Source organism: Ascidiella aspersa, chromosome 1, assembly GCF_963924565.1.
Source record: "Ascidiella aspersa chromosome 1, kaAscAspe10.2, whole genome shotgun sequence".
NCBI classification, from domain to species: Eukaryota; Metazoa; Chordata; class Ascidiacea; order Phlebobranchia; family Ascidiidae; genus Ascidiella; species Ascidiella aspersa.
The window spans coordinates 14,871,989-14,888,103 of NC_139447.1; the positions used below are offsets into that span (position 1 = coordinate 14,871,989).

Genomic DNA, 16,115 nt, shown 5'->3' on the forward strand with positions numbered 1-16,115 from the left:
TAATTTGCAGAATGTTAAATTAAAGTCGAAAGGAAAAGGTAAATCCAAGAAGAAATCTAATAATATGTCGTTGCAAACATTTTTATCGGAAAGCAACTCAAAAGCAATAGATGACGCAAAACAAGCGATTGAAAGGTAACATTAATAACGAAGGCTCAATAAAAATAAATACCTTTGACACTAAATCGTAGTGTCCAAATATTGCTCTCATGCTCTTTTATGGTTTGCGTAATACGCAAATGCCATTAGTGTTCCAGTTCGACATCTTGTAAAAAAACGTAGATTTTAAATTTTGGTTTTTGGCCAGCATGGTCGTTGTTGCAACTTCATAAACACTCAACACCTTTATTGTAAAGACAATAGTTTTAAAATGCTATAACCAATATGTAACCAACTACATGTGTTATAACATCCTTATAAATTGAAAAATAACAAGACTTTAGGTTATAGATTTTATAAGTTTGTACGTTTTACATACTTATAGTTAGTAAATATCGGTTTCTTACTCGGCAGAATAAACAATTCGAAAACTCCTTTTAAATCACCCGATGATTTTCAATTTGAAATGAATATTGAAAGTTCGAATGCCGAAGAGGAGCAATTCAAGTTGGCGTCATTATACAGGTTGGAACTAAAATCCAATTTTTTTTTATTCGATGGAATTTTGTTTATACCTGTAACACACACATATATATATACGTTCCGTAGCGCAGCAAACATTCGTAGAAACTAATACAGTAACATGGCCTACGAACGTTGAATAAAAAAGGAATGGATATAAATGTAAATTTGAGATATAAAAAACATTTAATAATTTTCCGTTTTTTTACAGTTTTTTTGAAGAGTTTTTCAAGCGTAACGGTCCGACACGCCTCGATGATAATGCTCTCAGAAAAGAAATAACAACTGAAAGATTGTCAATTATTTTACAACGTTTTTCTAATTTCGAATCATTCATTAAAAGCAACTCAACGTGAGTAGATAAATGGATTATGCTTTGTGCTGTGTTGCTTTTAAGATGTCTGACATAAGTTGCAAAGACATATCACTATGTTAAATTTCACACCACCACCGTATATAAAAAAACAGTTGTATATCACCTGGTAACCGCTTCGAATTTATTTATTGTGTTGCTCTTCTTTTTGCTTTCAGTTTCGTGATAAAAGAGAGTGTAGCGTTTTTAAAGAATCAGGAAGAAATTATGAAAACGAGGTCCTTAAAGACGAATACAACTTCAGCTGGACCGGTAAGCTAAAGTAATTTTCAATAAAACCATCGTACACCAAGAAAAAAAGTTACTTAACATTTAAATCTATTCTGACGACTCAATGTTTTAACTTCGTGAAACCCCGCGCTAAAATGCGATACTTAATTTTGAATCTTTCGATTTTTTTTATTCAGTCCAAATCATCGTCGAATTCGGAATTTTTGGAGGAATTTTTAAAGGTTGGCGACGTGCCGCTGAACGATATAAAGAACATTACGGGAAAGCCGAAAAAGGACCCGACCCCTGCTGGTCAAGTTTTCCAGCAGAACAAGACAGTTTTAAAAATTTCCAAGCCGGAAGGCGGTGACGGTAAGAAGCTCAAAAAACTTTCCGTAAAACCTGTTAAACAAGCGAGCAAAGAAAATGTTAACAAGGGCGACCTAGGCAGGATGATGAAGTTAAACGGACTTGACGTGCAGAAGAAATTAGGTGAGTTTGTTGAGTTTAAATTATTATTGGGCCTTCGTCCTTTTAACATGTGTTCGAATTGCTCCATTTTTCCACACTATTGCAGTAACTACGTGTTCTGTGCCAGTCTGTTGGTTAGCCTTTTCTTGTGGTACGTATAGTGGCGTACTGTAAGCGTTTCTGGCAACAATGCTTATGGAACTATAGTGTTTAAATTATTGTCTTATATACAGTAGATAATTCCTTTGAATACTCAAAATCCCTATTTTTACTTTTTGTCGAAGTTCTACAGTCACTCAATTAAAATCAACTCTCTTTATTAGATGAAATGTTATCTGGTGCTAGCGGTGCTATATCACATGGAATAGGCAAAACGTTGAACCCTCGAATGGCCGAACTGTCCACAAACAATAGCTCGAATAACGATAACATCGAGCCCACTACAGCAAGTAAGTATTGCATGTGGAATTCACCAATAGAGTTGCAAGATGTACTAAATCCGTGCTTACAACCTATTCTATCAGTTGTGCATCAATCTAATAATAGTTGTTTAGTAAATCGGTGGTATATGGGTTATTATATGTCGTTATTATATGCCCTCAAAAACAAATACAACATTGGCCAGGAAACACCTGTATTAGTATACATTTTTTTTGTATCACCTAGCTTTTCGATTGAGTTTGAGTATTCAGTAGTTAAAAAGCACTGAACTAAACTATGCTTGTTTTTAGTATACTGAAATCTATCGTAAACAGTATGTTCACACAACAGGGCATATTTTATAGATTTATTTTTCTAAACAACACTATTGAATCCCACACAGGAAAAACGTCCTGTTTTATCGTTTTGTTGTGAATTTGTATTTTTCTAACAGTCAGTTTTTCAGCACAAATTGAGCTAAATGTAAGCAGCTTTTTTCATGACGACAATCTTTATTTTTGAAATAGAAAAATCACTTCCAGAACCTTCGAATGTAGCCATGGCTCCCTCCTCATCTGGCAATGGATCGGGGTCGAGTTCACATACTGGGGTGGGTTAATCTTAATCTTGGCGAAAGTTTTTTATGTAAATTTTTTCACAGATAATTTTTGTAACTTTTAGTTGCAACGAACCTCACAGTGATTGCAAGCTTTGGCCCTGAAATGTACCGCCCATCTTTTATAAAGCCATATATAGTGTGTAATATATCATGCTTTGTTTAATACTTTATAGTGGTTTGTCTTATATAGGTATATTGATCTTTCTTGTTCTCGTGAGAGTTTCGACCCAATTATTAATTATTATTATTGATGTTTTTCTTTTGATAGAACCGGGCTTCTGGTAAAGTGAAACTCAAAAAACTAGTGAGTTTAAATTACGAATAGAATACCATCAAGCATAATTACAAATGATCTGACATTTTAATTTATTCATCATAAATTATTTTTGCCTGTGTTTGATACCTCGTAGCATTAATTTAGCCCTAAATATATTATATTAGCGGAATTTGCTTTAAGATTTGGGTAATGAATAGAGAAACTTTGTTAACTTGTAACAAGTGCAATAAAAGTATTTGATCAGCACCGATATCAACCTATAGTATCGGGCCACCACCGATACTATTACCTTGTATCATATATAGGCCATGATCCGATATTATCGAACATTTCTAGTTGATCTTACAGATCTTTAATAAACAGGGATCTTTAAAACCATTGTATTATTAAAACATTTATTTCTGATTCGGTAATTTGTGGCACTCACACTACAAAGTTACATCACAGTTAACCAGATAAACACCGGGGTATAAAAATTACTGTTTTTGAAATGAAACATCATCTCTCTGTAAATTTGAGTAACATTTTTTTTCGTTTATTAAGCCACAAAAACGTGTCACAGCAGCAGTTTACCAACCCTTGATTTAGAACTGCCGTTCCGCAATAATTTTTTGCCAGGCTTGAAAAGTTTGCTTGATCGATGCAGTTCTTTAACCTCCAAACTTATGTCTACAGAACTCGAAAACTGTAACAGTTGACAAGACCAAAATGGTAAGTCTAAAAATTTTTTTATTAAACTTGTGTTTGTGAGTGTCTTTTGTAAGAATAAAATGGATTAATATTAATTCAAAGTATGTCGCAATACACTGGTCAACAAAATTTCACTTTATTTTGTAACGAGAATATAAGTATTTTTTGCGCTGATTCCGAATCTCGAAGTTTTTCGAAATCTGTTTCTCTCGCATCAAATTTTTAAGATATCGACAAATTGGTGTTTACAGAAAAACAAAACATAATTAAAACTGTACACAGCTGTGATACATGACTGTTGAACATGTCTAAAATATGACTTTTTCGTACACATGACGTCTTCACGATATAACATCTATCAGATGTCTTCAAAATTGTTCACTTATTCTTAAAACGTTGGTGACAAATTCCATATCTTAAATGTCATCGTTACATTGTGTTCAACTTGTTCAAGACTAGCTTCAAAGTTTTCTGGAAATAAATTTAAAGGGTGCAGAAACGACGTTTTGAGTGAAATGTAGTAACCCAGTAATACATAATCCCAACCAGATTATTAACCACCACCGAAAAATAATGCGATTTAGCAGTAAAGTTAGCACGCAGCCGTTAAAGCACACATAACTGAAACATTTTCAATTTGCTTGGCACTTTTCTAATATATTGGCTCTCCAAGACCCCTTGTTGATCCCTCAGCTTGCTTGGTTTCTTTTTATGGAGAAATCCTAAGCCTTTTAGAAGTGCACTTTCTATTTCTGTAGCAGAAATTTCTGAGCGGAATACTGTAATATTTCGATGTCAGCCACTTACAACGCTTCTGTTTGTAGGCCGATATCTTCCAAACTAATGCTGTTTGGTAGCACCACTGTTTCACAAGCACACCAAACAGCGGAGCTTTATTAATCCTACTTGCTTTCTTATGAATTAATGTTATGGTGGTAACAAAAAGATATGTCTACAGCTCCCAGTTGTATTTTCGAACTTTTCTGGGAAACAGAATTGGTTTGAACTTTTGTTTGGTTCTTATGCGAACTCACCAGGTTCACTTTGTTAAACTCCTTTACACAACACCTTTCAGCTTTATCAGAAACAATTTAAGACTTTCGTGGGAGGACGCGGAACAGCTACCGAAGCTCAGAAGTTGATATATGCAAATTTCTTCTTTTGAAAGAAAACCATTTAACATGGACAACGCAAAAAGAGAGCAGTCCTGAATGTGGTGTTCTCGGTATAACACGGGGATGCGTTTCGATTTTCTTTTGGTCTCCTAACTAACAGCGAAAGTAGAATTATACAACTTTTGATATATGTAGTGGTGGTGGTCCATTACTTGTCTTTGGTTCAACAACCATTCAAATCAGGTCATTATTTGCTCTTGTATTTTTTTGTTGGCCTATAAAAGCATGGCACAATCATATTGACCAGCATCTCGCATAAACAAACTTTAATTTATTTTGATTTGTTCTGTACAGTGCTATATTGGATACTTCTTCAAAGGCATTTATACTTATCCTGAAGCACTTTATCTACACCTGGATTTAACTACTCAATATACACGTTTTAAGCAAATACATCAGCAAAATATCCCCAAAAGATGGAATGCTTTGTGACATATTACATCGCTACTGGATTATACGCAATCTGCCTGTATTTATAACAAAACATTAAAAAAATTAAAATGCAAGTATCTCAAAAACCTGATGTACTATACAAAAATGGCAGTTTCAGAATCAGCGCCAAAAACCCTTTAAGCATCAAGTTATCACATCTCTGTTTAAAGTTTGGTGTTGACCAGTGTTATTAAAAAAATGTTTGTTAATGTCAGCTATATAATATTGCAACTTTATTATTTTAACATTACCGTTTTTAGCCGAAGTTGCAAACCAGTTCAAATGCGACGCAAACTGAATTAATACCTTCGTATGAGAAACTGATTGAGACGCTTGAGGGCGATAAACGTCTGTTGCAGGAACGCATATCGGTTAGTCTTTATAAATATTTTTAAAGACTAAAACCTCTTACGATATAAACGTTTACAATATATAGTGAAGTGTCGTTTAAGCGACAGCTAACGTCTGTCAAAGTGATTTTTTATTTATCTTAACACGATTTTAAATGCGGCGCGAAGTATACCTTTTGATTGTATGTTTTTTAGTTGTACATGTTTTTAATTCCAGCACATATTCCTAAAATTTTACATTAAAAAGATCCGCATTGAAAATATTGCCCTCTGGGTTGTTTATACAAGGGGGGCGTGTACAACCATTCACAGACAAATAATTTCTTACAAATCTTGAAATTCTCGGGGTAATAAATCTGTCCCAAAATATTCGCCCATTCGCACGCCGACCCAGGCCTCTTGTTGCCAATCACTTTGCACCGTTTTATATAGGAGCAGGAAGACAAGCTCACCTGCCTGACCAAGACTTCGCGCACGGAGTTGAGCGCTCTCAGCAAGGAGGTGAGAGAACTGAAGGCGCAGCTTGGAGCAGCGATGGTGGAGGCGACCAGCGCCACGCAAAGTTGCGATACCGAGGTGAAGAAGGCGCAAAAAGACAAGTCGTCCTGGCAGGAAACGGCCAAGGTCCTTAAGAAGCAGCTAAAAGAGGTTTGTTGATGTCAACATCGTAACCTTAATTTTCGGGACTGTTGTTCGGGATTTTTTTACTCAAAACATGAGCTAAAATTCTTTGTAAAGTCGTTTAATTATTGAGGATCTCTACCACTTAATTAAAAATTTCATTTTAAACAAATCTGCTAGACAGGGAGTTTATAACTTAGAATGCAAAACAGAAAACTGGTTGACCTGTTTTCAGGTTGTACTTCCTACGCTTGACAGTTTTTACAACTCGTTCGCTCTGTTTTAGAGGTATTAAAGTCGTGTCAGATTAAAATTGATACTCGGTGGTAAAGTAACTGTCCCGTCATACAACTTTGTAGCCGTACTTCGTCATCAGACTTTTTCGTCTTTGCTAAACCCGGCATTCCGAACAAGTGGTTCTTAACCGGGGTGCAATTTCTAATACTCAAGGGTGCCGAGAGATATTTTGAGAATCTTTACGTTGTGCAGAGTTGATGTGTGTTGTTCCAGTTCCGTTTATTGTGACATTCTGGTGAATTACTTATGGAAAATCTTGTAGAGGTGCCGCAATCTATTTGGTATTTCTGAGGGATGCCGCTAGCCATAAAAAGTTAAGAAGGAACACTGACTTAGAACGATCCTTGTTTTTTGTTGTGCGTAGGCTCAAGACTCGCAGATCAACGCGCAGAATCAAGTCACCGAGAAACAGAAGGAGCTGGATAAGCTCTCGGCCGCCATCCAACGGCAGCGGGAGGATGGTTACAAGTACAACTTCGAGCACACGACTGAAGTGAGGAAACTGGAGGAGACGATTAAGGAGACCAAGGAGCGAGCCGTGCTGGCCGAGGTCGGTGAAAACTGATTTTTCTTTAACTCGACAGAAATGCGAAAATAAATCAATCAATCACCAGTAGTGTCGACTAGGCTTTTCCAACACCACAAACCCTATAGTTGGTTAATGGTTATGTAGAACTAAACGGCGTTTTTTTAGAAGACTAGGCTAACCTGACATCGAAGCTCTGTTGGAAAAGCAATTTGCAATCTAAAAGCCGCAAATAAACATTAAACTTCACATGCTCTCATTTATTTAATTATTTACAAATGTAACATCAATTAGGACAATAATTTTCCGCCCTTCTTTGAATGATCAAAAGTTTACTACATTACTTGTACTGAAGAAGGATTTTGTCTGTGGCCAACCACAGGGTATTTTACCGATTAAATCACAGTAGTGGGCAAGCATACAAAAACGTGCTGATTCATCATATTCAGTTGCTCTCTGTGTAAGATAAGCTGGCTACGAAACGCGATAAACCGGTCGCACAGAGCACAAAGCGCCCTAACCAATTTCTACGTACCTCTCTTGCGCAGCTCACAACCCTCGAAACCCAGGAGAACTTCGGCGTGATCAACCTGCGTCGAGCGAAGGCCGAATGCGACAAATTTGCCGGCGACCTGGAGCAGCTCTCGCACCAGCACGCGCAAAACCCTGCCATGAAGAGCAAGGTGCTTGAGGCCAGTCTGCAGTGGAAGAAAAACGCCGACGAGTGTCAGCGGCGACTCGACCAGACCAGGGTGTGTGATAGGGTCGCACTGCTTCGCTTTTTGTTTCTAGGACTATGAAAAACGTTTATGAATAGCGTATTAATCTCTAAGTTGCATTTTTTTCATTAGTATACACTTACAGATATATACGTTTTTACAGTGTTTGGCGTTGTTTTTGCGTTTTGCGTCTCGAGTTTCTCGACAGGCAGCAAGCTTTCATATTTAATTTTTGCTATTTAAATTAAATTTGGTGTGTTTGCGTTTCGAATAACTCTCTTAATTCCATTGCTCGCTCTCTGCGAAAAGACTGGTGGTAGAGTTACAAGGGGGATTTGGTGTTAATATTTACCAACCTTCTTGCCACCGTTTATATAAATGGTTGGTTTATTTTTCATTTTTAAAGATGATTTGCTGTGCCCAGGAACATATGTTTGCGTTACAAGCTTTTTTAGCAAACCAAGTTGGGTGACGGCGCACAAGTACTGACTTTTCGTTCCAGAAACTCTTCGCCGATCAGTCGCTTCAAGTCCGCCGCGGCCAGGTGCTTTCCGAGTTGCCCCTCATCAACGTACCCAGCCCGCCCCCACCTGGACCCAACCTGCACCAGCTTTCCATGTTGCTGATGCGCAACCCGCCACAGTTCTTCGCCTCCAACAAGTTTGCCAACATGCCGCTCTCGGTGGATATGAAGAACATAACGCAACCGTTAGTACTCGAACTTTGCGCGATTGCTTTAAAAACAGTTTTGCTACTGTATTTAGTGTACAATAACGATGGGAATAATTATTATGAGTAAAACTTTCAAAGCATGAACCTATTTTATTATTTGAAATATTCAATAGTGTAATTCATGCCAGAACAAAACAACCGCCGTTGTCCTAGCACAATGTGTGAAGACCACATCTTGCATTTCGAATAGCTTAATATACCTCCTGTACGCCAGGGTGTTTTCCTTTAACGTGTTTTTACATGTAAAGGATGATGCACGTTAACAATGGAATAGACACAACAAAGGTCCACCAGCGCCCACAAATGGGAATTCCCCAGAGTCCGTGGAACGATGCCCCCGTGAGAGCCCCTCTAACCCCCGTTGGGTCGGAGCAGCAACCGCTGTGGCCGAGCCATCCAGTTACCGAACCCAGCGTATCGGTAAGTAAAAACTGACATGCGTTTTAATTGTTTGTTTATTTTGTTTTTAATTGTTTTAATATGGTGCAACATTTTATAAGTTAGTGCTTTGTTCGATGCCATATACTAATATGTTGCCTGCTGCACTAGTAGTTGTCCTACTACATTTTGGCGATAAAATTAATTGTTGATCATTTCGCCTTTAAAAGCTGTTGGTAATAATTGCAAAAAGCACATGTACTTACAGTTAAACAGACAGATGACTTTTCTAATTCTCACTTTGTTTTACTTGACTTGGGCAACGTTTTACAGCACAAATACCTTATTTGTCCTTAGATTACTGTTTCAGGCCAACTGATTTCGGTTGACTTTTAAACAAGGCTTTGCGGTGTCGTCAGTTGCTTTAAAAATGTGTTTGTCTTTGTAGTGGTAACGCAATACATGCCTAAAGCGTAAATTTATTTGTTGCATTGGCAGAGTGACCGAGATGCTACCACGACGGCCTTTTTTCAAAATCACCACCAACAGCAAACGGTCATGTCGAAACCGGCAACCATGCCAAACCCAGTCACCACAACAAACCAAATGCCCGTGCAAGACTACGCCAGACAGCAGGTCCCCGTTTCTGCCTCGACCAATCAGCTTAAACAGCCTGCGGTCTCTTCGACCAATCACACTCCTCCCATCGGTCACGTGAAACGCCCGTCTTCATCCAGTCCCGCTCCTCCGCAACACAAGGGAAGCTTCGAGAGGATCATGGGCCAGTTGGAGAAGATGTATCCCAGCTTTTCCAGGTATGATTTTAAGAGATATTTTTAGATTCAACTATTCTCCAAACGTTTTTTTTACAATAGGGCAATACAGGCTTCAAAAACCGTTACAACTATTTTTTTATTTTTTTCACAATTTGTATTGTGTGTAGCGACTGCTTTTATGCCATTGGTATTACCTCTTCGACCATTGTCATCGTATCCACAAAAACGTAAAATCAACAAGCTGGATACAATTATACCAACCGAATCTAGTTTAAATTTTTCTTTACCTAAAGTCATTTTAAAGGGTGTACGTGGCGTCTTACAACATAGAAGATGCTTTTCAAAATATTTAACAGCAAACCTGCCAGACGTGTCTTTTTTAATCTGCTACGTGCATCGAACCTACGCACGACGTGACGCACATACCGGTGAAGCAAAGGCCGAGTGTGCACCTTTTCGCTAAGTTTTCGCTAATCTTAAACTGCTCAACTTATAAAAAAAAGACTTTTACGTGCGGCGGTTAGATCATACGCGCGATACGCTCGTTTGTAAATGGTGATGCACAATACGGCGGCTCTACGAAAAACTAGTTAACCTTGCGAGTTTCTGCGAAATTCGCCGACAACAGTTTTCGAGGTTTATGCGTTTATTCCAAACGCCGATCGTTATCTGTGAAATAGGTTCTCTTGAATTCGGACTCACGGATCTCTGCAAAAATATCAGTAACTTCCACTCCGTTGTAAGACGCCATGCGTGTTTATTTTAACCTCGTTTATACAACCTCGTCGTTTCCCGCACTTTTCCCAATAAATTAGATTTCACAATTAAGTTTTGAATTCCTGTAATGAATTTATTATACAACACTTCACTTTGACGTTTTATGATTCACGATAACCTAATTAATCTTGTTGTTCGTAGTTTTCTTTTTGTAAAAAAAAAATCTTTTTTTTTAAATTGTTTGTACATTGTTATATTAGGAGCGAGCTTGCACAGTGCATCAAGGAGGTTCGTCAAAACAACAACAATTCCTTAACCGGACTCTCGCTTGAGGAAATTGTCAAACAAGCATCGCAAGTCATTAGCAAGAAGGCAAGCTTTCGCAAGGTAACCCATCCCGCTTGGTATATTGATTAACATTTCTAAGTAAGTATAGCCCTGAATATGATCGCTGCAGGTTATTCACTTGACGTATTTGGCAATAAACGAGGCTCTGAAATTACAAAGGATTTTTATGTACCCAACAAGCATTACACTTTTAAAGTTATATTCCCTAATAATTTTGATGGTAAAATGTTTTGCAGGCCACAACGGTGCCTTCCACCGCGGCCCCAGCCAGACCAATGACGTCATCTTCGGTAGCCCCCTGGATACAAGGCAAAAAGCCCAAGTCGGGGGTAAGAAATGTATTTGCCATGCTTCTTTGAATACTAAACCTAATTGTTTCCAATTGTATTTCTTTAATTTATCTATTTAATAATTTTACAAAGAAATATTGCAGTTTATTTCTATTTGCGATTTATTGATATAACTGAAATCAACGTTATACGGATCCACTTTGTTCGCCTTCTGGCTAATTATTCGAAATGACTATACCGTTCGGAACAAAAATTTTAATTGACTTATGGTAATTTGCACATTAATTCGATTTCAAAGTTAACGTACGGCCAAAATACAAGGGCAAAAAATGCATTTGGATAAATTTGTTTTTTTTTCTTGTTTCAGATTATCGGAACTGATAGTAGCGACGACGAACCGTGTGTTATTTGCCACGACCCACTCGATAGCAACAACACCCACCGACTTCTTTGTGGACATGTGTAAGTTGTGTTGCTCTCTTACTGCCTTTATGGCTTGGAACAAAGTAGAAGAGCTTTACCCACTTGTTTTATTTTATTTTGCTTTATAAGTATAAACTAAACGACATGATTTAGAAAATAAGGCCTTGACTTATTTCAAAGTTGTTTGCTGAATTAAACTCAAAATGTTATAAGAATTATAACAATAAGTATGAAGATGAATTTTCACAGGTTAACCAACAATGATTTTATAGGTTTTGACTAAAAGTTTCCAGTGCATTCTCAATAGCAATACAAAATTGGATTTAGATAGATTTTTGGTTCAAATTGTAGACTTATTATTGCATAACGCTTTACGTCAAACCCATCTAGTTATCTAATCGCGCATCGATTTTTGCTTTTCGCGTAACGATTGCATTTTCGCCACGCTGCATTGAAAGCTTAGGTATGCTGGCAATTTGCTGGCGCGATGTGAAACCGATGCTGTATAGCGATAAACGGGCAAAAGGTCGTCGATGGCTTCTGCCTCGTCTATGTTTTGCTCGTAAATCAAACCTGTCTCGCCTGTCGCTTGTTTCTGCTCTGGCCTCACCCGAACCTGCCGCTGTCTCTCGACTTAATAGCCTTACAAGGTATGTCCCACTGCCACTCTTCGCCTCTTAAATCACCCGCGTTTTGCTAGCTGATCTACTGTAGGAAGGTTTGTCGATTGGGCCGCGGAATTTTTAAAACTCTTGTCCCCGCTTACACCCTTTTGCCTTTACCACCAAAGCGAATCATGACAAGGAGTTTTGTCATAAATTTTCCTGCAGTTCCAGTCACGACTTTAAAGTGATCTACAAATAAAACTTATGTTATAGCTTTTATTGAGCGGTTATCGCAAATTTTGTTGTTTTGTGATTACGAACTTAGGTAATGCGTTCAAGGAAAAGGCTTTTGTGTGTTTATTTATGTAGACAAGATGGTTAATATACAGTATATCTTTTATACATATTTTTCGATTTACCAATTTGAATGATAAAAATAAACTTTGTTCTAGAGTTGGGTATTTTGCTTATGAAATAATATTATTGTCACCGAGAAAGCGAGTTGCAATTACGTAGTAGAGACCACAAAAAACTTCCGTTGAAGTGGATTAAGTTAATTCCTATCTACATATGTAATGTTTCGCGATACGGTGGCGCCACAGTTCTGTTGTTTCCTGTTTAAAACAGGCATTTTACGTACGTTATGTGGTTTTCGAGCTTTCCGTGAGTAAACCAGTACTATTTCTCTTTAAGAAATCCCTTTAAAAATGATTTCCATGAATGGCTAAAAAAAATTTTTCTTGACGAACTGAAGCGTAATTTCCTAAATTTTTACGTAGTTTTCACCGCGAATGCCTGAACAAGTGGCTTACCAGGAACCGCACCTGTCCAACGTGTCGTGACTACGCCATCGACACATCCGAGTATCCCACCCTCAAGTCAACTATGCGCAAGTGATTGAACTGCGTTCCTCGCTTGTTACAACTGAATTTCAGGAGAAGGGATCCTTGTGGCGAAAGACATAGACCAGACCTGCTTAACTGTTATTACAGCACTGGATATCTTATTTTTTGATTGATTTTTTAGCTCGTTTTGCTTGTGTGTTAGGGGCCCCAATTGTGCTGTGTGTTTTTTAATTTTTAGCTTGTTTTAAGCTTTTTTTCCTCGTACGAAATTATAGCATTGTAATATTTTTCCCCCCTCATTCCACTACAATGACCTGATACAATAGCTAACATTATAAAAAAAAATTCCAAGCTCGCTACTATACAAAAATAAAACAAGTTTTTAATTATGCCGTTTCTTTTCCAAATCGTTTCTGTTTTACATGTTTACAATTTTAACCATCTGATGCAAGTAACGCATTCAGTTTTATATTTTGGCTGTAAAATATAGGTGATCCTTAAGCCATCTTCAATCTAAATAAACCAGGGCTACCATATTTTCATCGTTCAAAAAGTACATGGCAAATTATGTTTTCCTTTTAAAGATTATGAATTATACGCATATACATTAATAGAAACGCCCGAAAAGACATAAACCAAACCAAACTTTTTTGGCAAATTCACCATAAAAATTATTAAAATTTAAACTTGTCACCGAAGAGTTGTTTGACTTATCCTACAGGATTTGACTTATCTTATAACTTACATAAACAAATATTTCTTAAAAAAGGTAATTAACAATACGCAAAATGCGTAATTCGAGTTGAGCATTTTTTTAGTACATTTATGGTGGACCTATCGTTTTTTTTCAAATCGTTTTTGTTAAAAGCAAATATGGTAGCCCTAAAACATACCTGTAATGATTTTTATGTGTATGTTCGTTACTGTTACCAGGTGCGCTTAATTGTTTTGCTGCTGTGTATAGCCAGAATAAAGTGCCTCGATACAGTTGTTATGCTCTTTTATTCCACGCCCCTAAAGTTGTGCGTCGTGTAACTAGAAAACGGTGAGAGTATATATTTTTGAAAGGTGTTCAGAGTTGTGTCGCAAATGTAAAAAAAAAATTTCTTTCTTTTATAAAACTGATTTAACGCACAGGGCGAGACTTTTTCAACGTGTTTTCTTCCATTTTTCCTAAACAATGTCCACCGTGCTTAATCTGGTAATCCAACATTAGGCGCATCATACTTTCATTGTCCAAAAGGAGGACAAAGAGTATGTCACATGAGAAATTTTTTTCATGTCACATGAAAATATCTTTCTAGTAAAAAGATAACCAAGTTAAGTGTCTTTGGGAGGCCATTTATTTTTCTTGAGAAAATATGTAAATCCGCCCAATTTGCTGTTGTCAAACTTAACAATAAATTCCTTACCAATCCTCTCCATTTTTTAGTTTATTAAAACCAATCCGCCAGAAAAAGACCTAACCAATAATTAATTCATCACCCAACTTCAAACTCTAAACAACTGAGTGCCCAACCGGAGATGTTAAAAGAACGGCCAGTTATTCAAAACTTATTCTGATGGGTCAATGTTAAAGATGGTAAAAATTTAAATAAAATAAAATACAGTTCGGGGCTTAATAACCACATGCCCCCTCCTATATCCGCCTTTGTTGTTAAGCTACTATTTAAAAAATATATATATTTAAAACTAGAAATCTCTGTTTTCTATCGCAAATTATAGTTTAAATTCTTATGTTAATTATGGTAGGCCTATCGGCCACCTTGTTATCTCCGATCCGACATTTTTGAACATCCCTAGTCAAGGTCTCATTCCGTTAAAAATAATATTGTTTATTTGGTTTTAATATGTCATCGGTCCTAATACCTTTTTAATTTATTCCGCTATAGATATTGTTTCTTTATAGACCATTTTGTGTGTTCCTGTTTATATGCTGCTGTCTGTTATTAGGCCTACTTTAGAAATTCGATTAACCTTTCGGTGTATTTGATTTATTTATATCAATCAAAAATGTACGAAAGCAATATGAAACGCAAAACAAAAGTAATAAAAAATATTAAAAAAAAACAATCACAAGATCTTCAGTTCGCAAAGCGCATTTGTCCAGTAGTAACTATTACAAGGCACGTTATAGACGCCGGAAAACTCTTTTGACGTTTCAGTTTTTCGGTGCCACAAAGACACGGCGAGGCAGGTGGCTTGCGGTCCGAAAATATTCAAATTCGGCCACTTGAAAAGCTTTCCAGTCACGTTGTTGCGTGTCGAGGTCATCCAGTGCGGTCGCCGGTTGATTATGCCGCCTTCGTACCGAACATGCCTGCTACTGCGAATCCACCTGCCGTCCACCCAAGCTGTGGGGACGCCCCCTTCGCGCTCCTCCTGGGCGAAAATGCTGTTGAAGTAGGCCAGGGCGGTCTTGACTTTTACCCTGGTGTCGAGGACGGCAAGTTGGCCCCCCTCGCGGTCTTCGCAGAATGATCGCGCGCCGTCGTACTGGAACATCTCGCTCGTCACGTATTTGAAACAGGAGTTTTGCGCCATGAAGTGGTAGCCGTTCGGACAGGCCACTGTTCGGGAAACAAAATTTGTCCGGTTAGGGTCGTATTCGCTCATGGCTATAAACACTGTTCCTAGGTTTTTATGACTTACGAACTTTTCAAGTATATTACAAACGGAACTATAAAACGTACGTGGTATGAGTTATTATCTATTTGAACACTTTTCTTAGGTTCAATTCAAGCACCTTGGTATGTTTTATTAACAATTAATTCGTCTGTATGTACAAAAAGATGGTTGTGTAAAAGGCTACCTTTATCTGTTCGCTATGATCTATACACGTAACATCTTTGATAATTTACCTGTTGGAATCGCCAAACTTCCACGATGATGCAACGCGATCACACAAAACAAAAAACTCCGTATTGACCACTTCATATTTTCCCACTGCGTATTGCTCTCCACGACCGCCTGCAACTTGGTAGGATGTTAAAGTGCTTATGATCCGATTTCGAAGTTCGGGGCTTTATTTATAAGCGGTAGCGGTAAACAAGGGGCACTGGCGGAAACCAAATTTGGCGATGTCAAATCGTCAGAACAGGCACGTTTGGCAGCTGAATTGTTACGAAAACTCACGTCACGGGCGCATACCTTAAATGCCAGTGCCGATTTTCTTCGCTTTTAGCTATGACTTCGCAGAA

The 16,115-nt window shown here is 37.6% G+C and overlaps 2 protein-coding genes across 3 annotated transcripts in view; one reads left to right on the forward strand and one right to left on the reverse strand.

Moving 5' to 3' along the window:
* The window catches only part of LOC146167969 (uncharacterized), a 47,518-nt gene extending 34,355 nt beyond the window's left edge, over nt 1-13,163 (forward strand). For both annotated transcript variants that reach the window (XM_083389364.1, XM_083389365.1), the window contains exons 23-41: nt 11-135; nt 514-624; nt 833-973; nt 1,153-1,246; nt 1,402-1,696; nt 1,999-2,124; nt 2,623-2,705; nt 3,667-3,702; nt 5,549-5,659; nt 6,071-6,286; nt 6,921-7,106; nt 7,631-7,834; nt 8,304-8,509; nt 8,782-8,953; nt 9,410-9,726; nt 10,665-10,791; nt 10,989-11,081; nt 11,410-11,504; nt 12,850-13,163. In XM_083389364.1, coding sequence (XP_083245490.1) covers nt 11-135; nt 514-624; nt 833-973; nt 1,153-1,246; nt 1,402-1,696; nt 1,999-2,124; nt 2,623-2,705; nt 3,667-3,702; nt 5,549-5,659; nt 6,071-6,286; nt 6,921-7,106; nt 7,631-7,834; nt 8,304-8,509; nt 8,782-8,953; nt 9,410-9,726; nt 10,665-10,791; nt 10,989-11,081; nt 11,410-11,504; nt 12,850-12,967 — 2,856 coding nt within the window. In that variant the 3' untranslated portion in view covers nt 12,968-13,163. The remainder of the gene's footprint in view (nt 1-10; nt 136-513; nt 625-832; nt 974-1,152; nt 1,247-1,401; nt 1,697-1,998; nt 2,125-2,622; nt 2,706-3,666; nt 3,703-5,548; nt 5,660-6,070; nt 6,287-6,920; nt 7,107-7,630; nt 7,835-8,303; nt 8,510-8,781; nt 8,954-9,409; nt 9,727-10,664; nt 10,792-10,988; nt 11,082-11,409; nt 11,505-12,849) is intronic.
* A 1,745-nt stretch (nt 13,164-14,908) lies between these two features.
* Nucleotides 14,909-15,903, reverse strand: LOC146167971 (uncharacterized). Its single transcript, XM_083389902.1, has 2 exons — nt 15,777-15,903; nt 14,909-15,485 (listed from the first exon to the last, which is right to left on the reverse strand). Exons 1-2 carry the CDS (start codon nt 15,850-15,852, stop codon nt 14,989-14,991), a joined length of 573 nt encoding a protein of 190 aa, XP_083246028.1. The 5' UTR covers nt 15,853-15,903; the 3' UTR covers nt 14,909-14,988.
* Nucleotides 15,904-16,115: the final 212 nt, after the last annotated feature.